General features: G+C 45.6%; 1 protein-coding gene across 3 annotated transcripts in view; it reads left to right on the top strand.

Moving 5' to 3' along the window:
- LOC140471127 (electroneutral sodium bicarbonate exchanger 1-like) overlaps positions 1–14279 on the top strand; it is a 767860-nt gene that overhangs the window by 626554 nt on the left and 127027 nt on the right. For all 3 annotated transcript variants that reach the window (XM_072567015.1, XM_072567017.1, XM_072567016.1), the window contains exon 9: positions 9682–9769. In XM_072567015.1, coding sequence (XP_072423116.1) covers positions 9682–9769 — 88 coding nt within the window. The remainder of the gene's footprint in view (positions 1–9681; positions 9770–14279) is intronic.

The raw sequence follows: 14279 nt of genomic DNA on the forward strand, positions 1-14279 counted from the left end.
CCTCCCCAAAATTCACAAACCTGACTGCCCTGGTCCACCCATCGCCTCAGCTTGCTCTTGCCTCACCGAATGCCACCAACAAACAGACCCCACCACCAGGAATCTATTTCCCTCCCCACCCCTATCTGCATTCCGGAGAAACCATTCCCTCTGTGACTCCCTTGTTAGGTCCACGCCCCCACCAACACACCCTCCATTCCCGGCACTTTACCCTGACACCACAGTAAGTGCGAAACCTGCACCCACACCTCCCCCCTCTCCTCCGTCCAAGGCCACAAAGTATCCTTCCACATCCAACAGAGATTTACCTGTACTTCCACACACGTATCTACTGTGTCCATTGCTCTCGGTGTGGTCTTCTCCAGATTGTGGAGACAGGACGCCAACTTGTGGAACGTTTCAGAGAACATCTTTGGGACACACACGCTAAACAACCCCACCGCCTTGTGGCCGAACACTTGAACTCCCCCTCCCACTCCTGGGCCTCATCCACCGCCAAACTCTAGCCACCCAACTTTCAATGCCTGGAAGAAGAACACCTCATCTTCCACCTTGGGGCCCTCCAACCACATGAGATCAATGTGGATTTCACCAGTTTCCTCATTTCCCCTCCCCCCATGTGATTCTGGATCCAACCCTCCAACCCCCACCATCCTCATGACCTGTCCCATCTGTCCATCTTCCTTCCCACCCATCCGTTCCCCCCTCCTCTCCAACCTATCACCTTCACCCTCCCCCTTCATCTACCTATTGCATTCCCAGCTACTTTCCCCCAGTCCCAGCCCCCTTGGACCACCCCCTCATTCCTGGTGAAGAACTTATGCTCAAAATGTTGACTCTACTGTTCCTTGGATGCTGCCTGACCAGCTGTGCTTTTCAAGCACCACACTCTTCAACTCTGACTACCAGCATCTGCAGTCCTTACATTCTCCTATTCATAGAACCCCTCTGAATTTTCCTTAACCCTATTTGCCAAAGCTATCTCATGCCCCTTTTTTGCTGTCCTGATTTCCCTCTTAAGTATACTCCTATTACCTTTATGCTGTTCTACAGATTCACTCGATCTCTGCTATTGACATCTGACATATGCTTCCCTTTTCTTGATCAAAACCTCAATTTCTCGCATCATCCAGTATTCGCTACTCCTACCAGCCTTTCCTTTCAACCTAACAGGAATATATTGTCTCTGGATTCTTGTTATCTCATTTCTGAAGGCTTCCCATTTTCCAGCCATCCCTTTACCTGCGAACATCTGCCTCCAATCAGCCTTTGAAAGTTCTTGCTTAATATCATCAAAATTAACCTTTCTCCAGTTTAGAACTTTAACTTTTAAATCTGGTCTATCCTTTTCCATCACGAGAGTCATAGAGACATACAACAGGGAAACAGACCCTTCAGTCCAACTTGTCCATGCCAACCAGCTATCCTTACCTATTCTAGTCCCATTTGCCAGCATGTGGCCCATATCCCTCCGAACCCTTCCTATTCATATAGCCATCCAAATGCCTTTTAAATGTTGTAATTGTACCAGCCTCCACCACTTTCTCTGGCATCTCATTCCATATATGCACCTTCTGCGTCAAAAAGTTACCCCTTAGGTCTCTTTTATATCTTTCCCCTCTCACCCTAAACCTACACCCTCTAGTTCTGGACTCCCCCACCCCAGAACTTTGTCTATTTATCCTATCCATGCTGCTCATGATTTTATAAATATCTATAAGGTCACTCCTCAGCCTTCAACACTCCAAGAAAAACAGCCCCAGCCTATTCAACCTCGCCCTATAGCTCAAACCCTCTAAACATGGCAACATCCTTGAAAATCTTTTCTGAACCCTTTCAAGTTTCACAACATCCTTCCAATAGGAAGGAAACCAGAATTGCATGCAATATTCCAAAAGTGGCCTAACCAATGTCCTGTACAGCCACAACATGACCTTCCAACTCCTGTACTCAATACACTGACTAATAAAGGAAAGCAACTGCGACTCCACTTTCAAGGAGCTATGAACCTGCACTCCAAGGTCTCTTTGTTCAGCAACATTCCCTAGGATCTTACCATTAAGTGTATAAGTCCTGCTAAGATTTGCTTTCCCAAAATGCAGCACCTCTCATTTATCTGAATTAAACTCCATCTGCCACTTCTCAGCCCATTGGCCCATCTGGTCAAGATCCTGTTGTAATCTGAGGTAACCCTCTTCGCTGACCACTGCACCTCCATTTTTGGTGTCATCTGCAAACTTACTAACTGTACCTCCCATTCTCACATCCAAATCATTTATATAAATGATGAAAAGTAGTGGACCCAGCACCGATCCTTGTGGCACTTCACTGGTCACAGCCTCCAGTCTGAAAATCAACCCTCCACCACCACCCTCTGTCTTCTACCTTTGAGCCACTTCTGTATCCAAATGCCTCGTTTTCCCTGTATTCCATGAGATCTAACCTTGCTAATCAGTATCCTATGGGGAACCTTGTCGAATGCCTTACTGAAGTCCATATAGATCACGTCCACCACTCTGCCCCCATCAATCCTCTTTGTTACTTCTTCAAAAAACTCAATCAAGTTTGTGAGACATGATTTCCCACGCACAAAGCCATGTTGACTATCCCTAATCAGTCCTTGCCTTTCCAAATACATGTAAATCCTGTCCCTCAGGATTCCCTCCAACATCTTGCCCACTACTGACATCAGGCTCACTGCTCTATAGTTCCCTGGCTTATCATTATCAACTTTCTTAAATAGTGGGACCCCATTAGCCAACCTCCAGTCTTCCGGCACCTCACCCATGACTATCGATGATCCAAATATCTCACCAAGGGACACAGCAATCAGTTCCCTAGCTTCAGGGTACACCTGATCAGGTCCTGAGGATTTGCCACCTTTATACGTTTCAAGACAGCCAGCACTTCCTCCTCTGTAACATGAACATTTTTCAAGATGTCACCATCTATTTCCCTACATTCTATAATCTTCCATTTCCTTCTCCACAGTAAACACTGATGCAAAATACTCATTTAGTATCTCCCCCATCTCCTGCGGCTCCACACAAAGGTCGCTGTGCTGATCTTTGAGGGGCCCTATTCTCTCCCTAGTTACCCTTTTGTCCTTAATGTATTTGTAAAAACCCTTTGGATTCTCCTCAACCCTATTTGCCAAAGCTATCTCACGTCCCCTTTTTGCCCTCCTGGTTTCCCTCTTAAGTATACTCCTATTGCCTTTATACTCTTATAAGGATTCACACAATCTTTCCAGTCAATACCTGACATATGCTTCCTTGTTTTCTTAACCAAACCCTCATTTTCTTTAGTCATCCAGCATTCCCTGTACCTACCAGCCTTTCCTTTCACCCTAACGGGAATATACTTTCTCTGGATTCTCATTATCTCATTTCTGAAGGCTTCCCATTTTCCAGTGAACATCTGCCCCACGTCAGCTTTTGAAAGTTCTTGCCTAATACTATCAAAATTAGCCTTTCTCCAATTTAGAACTTCAATGTTTAGATCTGGTCTACCCTTTTCCATCACTACTTTAAATCTAATAGAATTATGGTCGCTGGCCTCAAAGTGCTCCCCCACTGACACCTCAGTCACCTGCCCTGCCTTATTTCCCAAGAGTAGGTCAAGTTTTGCACCTTCTCTAGTAGGTACATCCACATACTGAATCAGAAAATTTTCATGTGACTCCTGACAATTTCCTCTCCATCTAAGTGGTTAGCAGTGCTGCCTCACAGCGCCAGAGACCCGGGTTCAATTCCCGCCTCAGGCGACTGACTGTGTGGAGTTTGCACATTCTCCCCGTGTCTGCGTGGGTTTCCTCCGGGTGCTCCGGTTTCCTCCCACAGTCCAAAGATGTGCAGGCCAGGTGAATTGGCCATGCTAAATTGCCCGTAGTGTTAGGTAAGGGGTATGGGTGGGTTACGCTTCGGCGGGGCGGTGTGGACTTGTTGGGCCAAAGGGCCTGTTTCCACACTGTAAGTAATCTAATCTAATCTAATCTAATCTAAACTCTGAACACTATGGCAGTCCCAGTCTATGTTTGGAAAGTTAAAATCCCCTACCATAACCACCCTATTATTCTTACAGATAACTGAGATCTCCTTACAAATGTGTTTCTCAATTTCCTGCTGACTATTGGGAGGTCTATCGTACAATCCCAATAAGGTGATCATCTCTTTCTTATTTCTGAGTTCCATCCAAATAACTTCCCTGGATGTATTTCCAGGAATATCCTCCCTCAGTACAGCTTATCAAAAACGTCACTCCCCCCTCCTCTCTTGCCTCCCTTTCTATCCTTCCTGTAGCATTTGTATCCTGGAACATTAAGCTGCCAGTCCTGCCCATCCCTGAGCCATGTTTCTGTAATTGCTATGATATCCCAGTCCCATGTTCCTAACCACGCCCTGTGTTCATCTGCCTTCCCTTTTAGCCCTCTTGCATTGAAATAAATACAGCTTAACTTATCAGTCTTCTGCTTTGTTCTTTCCTGCCCTGACTGTTTGACTTGCTCCCTTTCCCAACTGTACCAATCTCAGATTGATCTCTTTCCTCACAATTTTCCTGGGCCCAACTTTTCCCCTGCCAACAACCTTACGAGTTTAAATTCTCCCAAGCTGCTGTGGAAAATCTCCCTGCCAGTATATTAGTCTCCTTCCAATTCAGGTGCAATCTGTACAGGACCTCTTGTACAGGTCACTTCTACCCCAGAAGATCCAAAAATGTGAATCCTTCTCCCATACACCAGCTCCTCAGCCATGCATTCATCTGCTCTATCCTCCTATTCCTGCCCTCACTAGCTTGTAGCGCTGGGAGTAATCCAGATATTATTACTCTCGAGGACCTCCTTTTTAAATTCCTGCCTAACTCTCTGTAATCTCCCTTCAGAATCACATCCTTTTCCCTTCCTAAGTCGTTAGTTCCAATGTGTACAATGACCTCCATCTATTCCCTCTCCCCTTTGAGAACTTTCTACACCCTCTCTGAAATATCCTTGAATCTGGCACCAGGGAGGCAACACACCATTCTGATTTTTCGCGCTGGCGGCAGAAACGTCTGTCTGTGCCTCTGACTAGAAAGACCCCTATCACAATCGATCGCTTGGAATGTGATGAAACTTGGCTGTTCGTGCTGCATTCCCCTGAGAGTCCATCAACCCCTACATTTTCCATTGACCTTCTCTTCATGACGATCTAAATACAGGAGCAAGGAAGTCTTAGTGCAGTTGTGGAGGACCTTAGCGAGACCAAACTTGGAATGTTGTGTGCAGGTTTGGTTTCCTTACTTAAGAAGAGATATGCTTGCCATAGAAGGAGAGCAGCGAAGGTTCCCCAGACTAATTCCTCAGATGGCTGGTTTGTTGTATAAGGAGAGATTGGATTGACTGGGTCTGTATTCACTGGAGTTCAGAAGAATGAAAGGAGATCTTATTGAAACATACTATTCTGACAGGCCTGGACCAACTGGATGTAAGAATTATGTTTTCCCTGGCCAAGAGATCGAGAAAAGTGTCACAATCTCACGATGCTCAACAGGCCATTTCAGACTAAGATGAGGAAAATCTTCTTCATTCAGAGGGTGGTGAACCTGTGGAATTCTCCACTACAGAAGGCTGTGGAAGTTATGTTACTGAATAACTTACGAAAGCAATAGATTTTTTGCTATTAATTCTGTATATTATGATCCTGCTCCATGACCATCTGATGAAAGAGCAGCACAGCGAAAGCTAGTACTTCCAAATAAACCTGTTGGACTCTAACCTGGTGTTGTGTGATTTTTAACTTCACATTGAATGGTTAGTCATGATCATGTTAAATTGCAGGGTAGGCTCAAAAGGCTGAATGGCCTGTGCCTGCTCCTATTTTACATGCTTCTATGTTTTCCTCTGCGGCAAATCCCCCACCCAATGCTGGTTGAATTCTAGCAGTGGTGGAATAAGGCTCTTAAATGGGTATTAATTACCCACCAGAAGCCCTCAGTATGGGTGAATGCTCTCAGGTGCTGTCAAAAGTATCCTTTGTTGCTTCAGAGCTAGTGACATCCCTGTAGTGAGTTTGGTGGTGGGGAGGCATTTAATCAGGTCTGAGGATGGTGGATAGCATCCTCACTGCCTTCCTGCCTCTGCACTGATTATATCAAGGACAGAAAAGCTCATAGACAACCTTCTTGCCCTACTGCCAGTTGAGACATTTAAGTGGACATTGAATGTCTCAATCTGCTATTTCTGGTATTTAGGCCAGTGGCAGATGGATTCCTTGCTTTGACAGGATCCTGAAAGGCAAACCCTGTTGGTGCCTGTTTTCAAGACCCGGCATCGGGAAGGGTGGGATTGGCAGGGGGTCGGTTGAAACCTAACCACACCCCTGTTATCACTCACCTGTGTCCAAGTATAATACTAGGCCATGGGTTGGTACACAGCTGGCAGTAGCCACTGCCTCCCGTGTGCTGCTGAGTAATACACCATAAGACATAGGAGCAGAAATTAGGCCGTTCAGCCCATTGAGTCTGCTCCACCATTCAGTCATGGCTGATAAATTTCTCAACCCCATTCTCCCACTTTCTCCCTGTAACCTTTGATCCCCTTGATACTCAAGAACCTATTCATCACTGTCTTAAATATACTCAATCACCTGGCCTCCACAGCCTTTTGTGGCAATGAATTCCATAGATTCACCACTCTCTGGCTGAAGAAATTTCTCCTTATTTCTATTCTAAAAGGCCTTCCCTTTAATCTAAAGCTATGCCCTCAGGTCCTAGTCTGTCCTACCAATGCAAACATCTTCCCAACATCTACTCTGTCCAGGCCATTCAATATTCTGTATGATTAGATTCCCCCCTCATCCTTCTAAACTCCATTGAGTATAGACCCAGTGTCTTCAAACATTCCTCTTATGTTAAGCTTCTCATTCCTGGGACCATTCTCATGAACCTCCTCTGAACACGCTCCAGGGCCATATGGGGCCCAAAACCGCACACAATACTCCAAATGTGGTCTGACCAGAGCCTTATAGAGCCTCAGAAGTACATCCCTGCTTTTATATTCAAGTCCTCTCAAAATAAATGCTATCATTGCATTTGCCTTCCTAACTACTGACTACTGCAAGTTTACCTTGAGAGAATCGTGGACTAGAACTCCCAAGTCCCTTTGCACTTCAGATTTCTGAATTTTCTCCTCATTTAGAAAATAGTCCATGCCTCTATTCTTCCGACCAAAGTGCATGACCTCATACTTTCCCACATTGTACTCCATTTGCCACTTCTTTGCCCACTCTCCTAACCTGTCCAAATCCTCTACAGCCTCCCCACCTCCTCAATGCTACCTGTCATCTACCTATCTTTGTCTCATCTGCAAACCTACCCAGAATGCCCTCAGTTCCTTCATCTAGATCGTTAATATATAAAGTGAAAAGTTGTGGTCCCAACACTGAGCCTTGCGTCACTAGTTGCCATCCTGAGAAGAACCCTTTGGTCCCCACTCTCTGCTTTCTGCCAGATAGCCAAACTTCTATCCATGCTAGCATCTTGCCTCTAACACCATGGGCCCTTATCTTATTCAGTAAACTCCTGTGTGGCATCTTGTCAAAGGCCTTCTTGAAGTCCAGGTAGATAACATCCATTGGCTCTCCTTGATCTGATTGCTCATTACTTCTTGAAAGAGTTTTAGCAGATTAATAAATAGCCAAATAAATAGCCTTAGCCACAACCTCAAGATGACTCAAACCTTTTAACAACCCGTCCCAGGTGAAGATCCAGACCATTCCTCCATGAAACTCAACAGCGATCTTCCCAAATGTGGAATATTTCCGTTACCTGTCATCTCAGGCTGACCTCAATGTGGAGATTAAATGTTGCATCCAATCTGTGATTGCTGCCTTCAGACACCTAAGAATGAGAGTCTTCATTGACTGTGACATCTGTACTGATACCAAGATCTTTATGCATAAGGCAGTCATCTTTCTGACTCTTCTATATGGGTCTAAAGGTTGAGCTATGTATAGACGCTATATCAAGACCCTTGAGAAATACCATTAACCCATCAACACTGTTTGAGAAGGTTTCTCCACATTAGCTGGGAGGACAGGTACACTGATGTCAGCGTCCTTGTATCAGCTAATAGCACCAGCATCAAGGCTATGATCATCCCAAACCAACACCACTGGGCCAACCATCTGCGTAGGATGCCTGAGCGCTGACTGCTATATGACTCTATGACTGCCAAAGCAAATCTCTTCACCCATCTCAAGGAAGGCACTTGAATGACAGGAGGACAAAGGAAGCATTTCAAAGACTCCCTGAGGGCTTCCCTCAAGAACTGCAACTTAGGCGGCATGGTGGCTCGGTGGTTAGCACTGCTGCCTCACAGCACCAGGGTCCCAGGTTTGATTCCAGCCTTGGGTGACTATCTGTGTGGAGTTTGTACATTCTTCCTGTGTCTGCGTGGGTTTCCTCCGGGTGCTCCGGTTTCCTCCCACAGTCCAAAGATGTGCAGGTCAGGTGAATTGGCCATGCTAAATTGCCCATAGTGTGAAGTGCATTAGTCAGAGGGAAATGGGTCTGGGTGGGTTACTCTTCGAAGGGTCAGTGTGGACTTGTTGGGCCGAAGGGCCTGTTTCCAAACTGTAGGGAATCTAATCTAAATAAAACTTGAATGTTAATGCATGGGAAACTTTCATTCAGAAGAAACTAACTTGAAGGAAGCTCCTGTGTGAAAAGGCACAATTCTTCAAGAACACCTGTCAGCAAGAGGAAGTATGGGAAAGGAATGCCAGTGATTTCAAGGCCGAGGACCAATTCCACCTCCCAAGAACACCTGCCAAACGTGTGGTGCGAGATGTGGTTCTAGAAGCTGGCTCATCAGCCACATAAGGACCCACAGAACCCTGACCAGTGACACAGAATTTCCTCAGTGACGATCTTACTGGTTAGTGAGTGATTGTCGATGACAAAATGCAAGAATGCCAAATTTCAAATGGCCACAAAAAGAAGAAAAGGGTATTGATTATGTGGCAAGCCAGTTCTGGCTGAGACATTGCCATCAACAAAACAGTGGGGAAGTATAGGATCTCAAGCTCCCAGATAAATGAAAAGATGCAAGGCCTAAGCACATTACTTAGCAGGGAGCAGGTTCCTGCATATGTCACTTCTTGTGTAAACATTACAAACTCAACTGATTATCTTAAGTTGGTTGTTACTGCAGCTTTTAGTACACTCTTCACAATATGTCTCCCTTTACAGCAATATTCAATTTCCTTACAAGTAAGTGACAATCGACAATTCAGTTGAACACTGAGTGTAAAAGATTTTCTATATTGAATAACTGTCCCAAATATACTGTGCAATCTTACAGTCTGTCATTTATTTTAAACTTATATTCTGTTTATGTTCACTTCCTGTTATGTAGAAAGCACAATAAAGAATGTCAGAATATGAATCAGGAGTTAAGCACACAACCCATTATGCCTACTCCACAATTTAATATGATCAAGGCTATTATTCTGCTCTGCATACACTTGACTGCCTACTCCCCATATTCCTCAATTTTATGAGAGACCAAGAACTCCACATTGATGATCTAAAACTTGTGACTGATACATCAATGATTGCAGTTTGTGATTATTTTTTGTGCTCATTGGGTTACCCGGAAATGCTAAACTTGACAAGTAATAATGAAGTTTCTCTTTCTTGCAGATTTCTTTTCATTTTGCTGGGACCGGTTGGCAAAGCTCAACAATACCATGAGATTGGCAGGTCTATGGCCACTATAATGACTGATGAAGTAAGTTCCTGCTCAGAACCCTCTTCACCCTTCTCCACTCTTCCCTCACCACACCAGACCTCCCCTTCAATCCCTGCCCCATACATACTTCCATCCTTGTTTCAGGACTGCTTCTAGTCTCAACACTGGCCACTGATCATGAGGGCACTGCTGGAACTACAGAGCAGTTGGCCAGTCAGATTGGCTGGCAGCCATTTGAGGCAGAATTTCCTCCAGGGTGAAAGGTAGAAATTACACCTCCAGCTAATAAATGCTTCATTGAGTATTGGCCCACCAGCCAGAATTAATGTGATATAATTCAATTTCACATACTTTGAATATATCAATCTATCTCAACTTGTTAAAAGCAAGTACTGCAAATGCTGGAAATCTGCAAAAAATGCAGAAAATGCTGGAGAAACTCAGCAGGTCTGGCAGCATCTGTGGAGAGAGAAAAACAGAGTTAATGTTTTGAGTCTGAAATGACTCTTCAGAATGTAATGGACCAGACCAGACCCCCCTGAAAATATTTTAAGAAGGGAGAGTGCACACCCTGGAAAATCACCCTGCATGTGGGTTGGGACAATTAAATTGCTTACTGACATCCATATCGGAACCGATTAAAATGAATGTTTGGTTAAATGGTCACCCAGTTCCCATGGAGGTGGATACCAACACAGCTGTATCAGTGGTTGCCGAATCGGTCTTTAACAAGGTTCACTTGGGACTCCAACCCTTAAGTTTGCACAAGACCTCAGCCAGACTGAGAACATACACTGGGAACCTTTACAGATTAAGGGTATGCCTTTGGTTCCAGTCTCCTATGAGAAGCAGTTGGTGCAGTTACCACTGATGGTAGTAAAAGGCTTGGGCCCAAGCCTATTTGGGGTGGAATTGGGTGAGAAAGATTCACCTGGATTGGCCTAACATTATTTGATCAGAAAATGGCTGCCTCAGTGAAGACCTAGTGAAATACCCAGGGGTATTTCAGGAAGGGTTTGGGACTATCAAAGGGGCCAAAGCCATTTTACATGTTGACCAGGAGGCAATTCTGAGATTTTGCAAGGTCTTCCCGGTGCCATTTGCCTTGTGTATAAAAGTAGAGGTGGAAATCAGGAGGCTGGAGGGTGAAGGAATTATTAAACCAGTTCAGTTTGCAGAATGGGCAGCACCAACTGGACAGATGGTGAAGCCTGGCCCCCCCCTTTGTGGGGATTTTAAGCAAATGGTAAAGCATTTCTCACAGCTGGATAAATACCCAATCCCTCACATAGAGGACTGGTACGCAAAGTTGGCGGGGGGCGTGGTGTCCCTCAGTAAGCTTGACGTGAGCCATTTCTACCTGCAATTGCAACTGGATGAGGAGTCCCAGAGGTATGCTACAATTAATACCCAGAAGGATTTATATCAATAAACAAGACTGCCATTTAGGGTATCATCAGCCTGCACCCTTTTTCCAGTGGACCATGGAGAACATTTTACAAGGGCTACCCCAGGTTGCCGTTTATCTGGATGACGTACTAATAACAGGGAAGATCAATAAAGAGCACTTGGACATACTGCTTAAACATTTCTCCCAGGCTACTATGCACCTTAGAAGGGAAAAATGTGTGTTCCAGGTGCCTCAAGTGACTTACTTGGGTTACAGGATTGACAAAACTGAGTTACACCCATTGGAGCATGAAGTGAGGGCGATCAATGGAGCTCCAGTTCCCACTTCTGTGCCAGAGCTTAGATCATTCCTTGAGTTCATGAATTATTACAGAAAATTCAGATGTAAGTTGGGCACCCTTACACCTGTTGAAAAAGGGTCAGCCTTGGAAATGGTCATGTAGCCAAGAAGTAGCCTTTAGGGATGTGAAAAAGCAGCAATTGTCATCTAAGCTGTTGGTCCATGACAATCCAAAGTGAGAGGTGGTGCTGACATGTGATGCCTCCCCGTTTGGTATCAGGGTAGTGTTGGCTCACTGGTGGCCCAACAGAGAGGAACACCCAATAGCATATGCTTCCCAGACTTTGGCTGATACAGAACTTTGCCCAGATAGGGAAGGAAGGTTTAGCAGTCATCTTTGGTGTGAGGAAGTTCCACCAATACCTTTATGGATAGGAATTTGTCATAGTGACAGATTACAAACCCTTGCTAGGGCTGCTGAAGGAAGACATGGCGGTGCTGCCCGTAACCTCTGGGAGAATTCGGCAATGGGCCCTTATTCTCAGCACGTAAAAGTACAAACTGGAACACCGTCCAGGAAGCCAAGTGGCTAATGCAGATGCCTTGAGCTGCCTCCCACGGGCAGGTATTCCACTGGTGGTACCCTCCCCAGAAGAGTCAGTTTTGGTGATAAACTCAGAGACCATTGGTAATATCTAACTGCAGACACAAAGATCCTGTCCTCGTGTAACTAAAACAGCTGATGGTAATGGGGGAAACAGAAGGGCCATCACAACCCGGATTGAAACCTTTCTGGACCAGGCAAGACTAGATCACATATTACTGTGGGCAGCAAGGGTGATTGTCCTGAGTGAAGGTCACTACCAGAAATTGGCTGAGCTCCACCAACATCATCCAGGGGTTTCCAAAATGAAGATGCTAGCAAGAAGCTATGTCTGGGGCCAGGATTGGATGCCGACATAGCTGCATTGGTGGGGCAGTGCCCAGAGTGCCAACAAGGACAAAAGTTACCATCAGTGGCCCCCCCACATGCGTGGGAATGGCTGGGTAAACCCTGAACTCAGCTGCATGTTGACAAAGCTGATCCTTTTGTGGGCTCAATGTTCCTGGTCATTGCGGACACCCGTTCAAAGTGGTTGGATATGCAGAAAGTCCATTCAGCAAACTCGGGGATGACGATTGAGAAGCTGCGGACATCGTTCATGATACACAGTCTCCCAGAGGTATTGGTCACGGACAATGGGACGTCATCTACCAGCAGAGAATTTGAATATTTCCTAAAGTCAAATATCATTCAGTACATAAGGACAATTCCATACCATCCATTGTCCAATGGTCTCAAAGAAAGAGCAGTCCAAACATTGCAGATAGGCTTAAAGAAACAGCCCACAGTGTCCCTCGATGCCAAACTGTCTCGGTTCCTGTTCAAATAAACGACCACCCTACACACAACAACAGGGACAGCTCCAGCAGAGTTGCTGATGAGGAGAAGACTCGGATATTCGCAGACATGATGGGGAGGTGAAGGGTGAAACGGCAGTGGGAATGCCGATGCCAGTCGCATGCCTCCTCTAAGCCTGAGGGACAATTTCATTCAGGTGTCAAAGTGTGATGCCAGAATCATGGAATTGACCCTGTATGGGTACGAGCTGAGGTTGATGCAAGGTCAAGTCCCGTGACTTACAAACTTGGATAGGTGATACAGTCCTGAACAAACACTTGGATCACCTGAAAGCTGTTACCTCACACATTGGGCAGGAGCAAAACATACCCAGCCCCTCAGAACAGCCAAAAGGCTTGTCAGAAACTGCAGGTTCTTCTCCTCCATCTAGTGTCAAGGAAACTTAAGCGTCTGAGATGGATGTAGCCTCAATATTGTTATCACCAGAAGAAGAAGAGGAAACTCTCCCGAGAAGCTCCGGTTGCAAGACTATGGTCTGGTAACACCACCCACCTCAGAGTTCGAGTCACAGGAACTGGACGTGGGGCAAAAATGTCTTAAGAAAAACTGTAAGAGACATCCCTGGACATGAGGGAGTGGAGGGATGTGAGGGGAAAGATGTAGTGATTGGAACTGGCTGGATCTTGTTAACTATGAGGTCCTTGATTGGGATTGTTAACCTGGGCTATTCAGGCAAACCCTGGCTGACCAATATAAACAGGAGATTGCCCGGGTGTCCCTGGAGAAGGAGCATGCAGTATCCACCAACACCCTCAAGATTTTCAGGGAGACGTGGGCGCCGCAGGGAGTGGAATGCATTATTTCCCCCTCCAACTCTATTTTGATTTAATCCCTGCCCTCCCCATCACTGTTTGATCACACAGCATTGCCCTTTGATGTGAAGGGCAGTGCTTGTCACTGGCCACCCGGGTGTTTCCTTTCTTCCTGGTGGTGGAAATTGAATAAAGATTCGTACACCTTGTGTCTCTCACTGTGTCTCACACCTGCACACACACAAAAAAAACAGAAAAAAAATATAAACAGGAGATTGCCCGGGTGTCCATGGAGAAGGAGCATGCGGTATCCACCAACACCCTGGAGTTGTTCAGGGAGAGGTGGGCACCGCAGGGAGTGGAGTGTATTATTTCCCCCTCCAACTCTATTTTAATTTGATCCCTGCCCTCCCCTTCACTGTTTGATCACACAGCATTGCCCTCTGAGAAGGGCACTGCTTGTCACTGGCCACTTGGGTGTTTCCTTTTTTCCTGGTAAAGATTTATATACCTGTATTTTTTCACTGTGTCTCACACCTGCACACACATAGCTTGGGTGATGGGGAAGATATAAGCACTACCACAGTTAGGCAGTAGTGTGGGGGTAAAGAGAAAAAAAATGTAACTAGGAGATTCCTCAGTTCA

This window comes from Chiloscyllium punctatum, chromosome X, assembly GCF_047496795.1.
Source record: "Chiloscyllium punctatum isolate Juve2018m chromosome X, sChiPun1.3, whole genome shotgun sequence".
In the NCBI taxonomy this organism is placed as follows: Eukaryota; Metazoa; Chordata; class Chondrichthyes; order Orectolobiformes; family Hemiscylliidae; genus Chiloscyllium; species Chiloscyllium punctatum.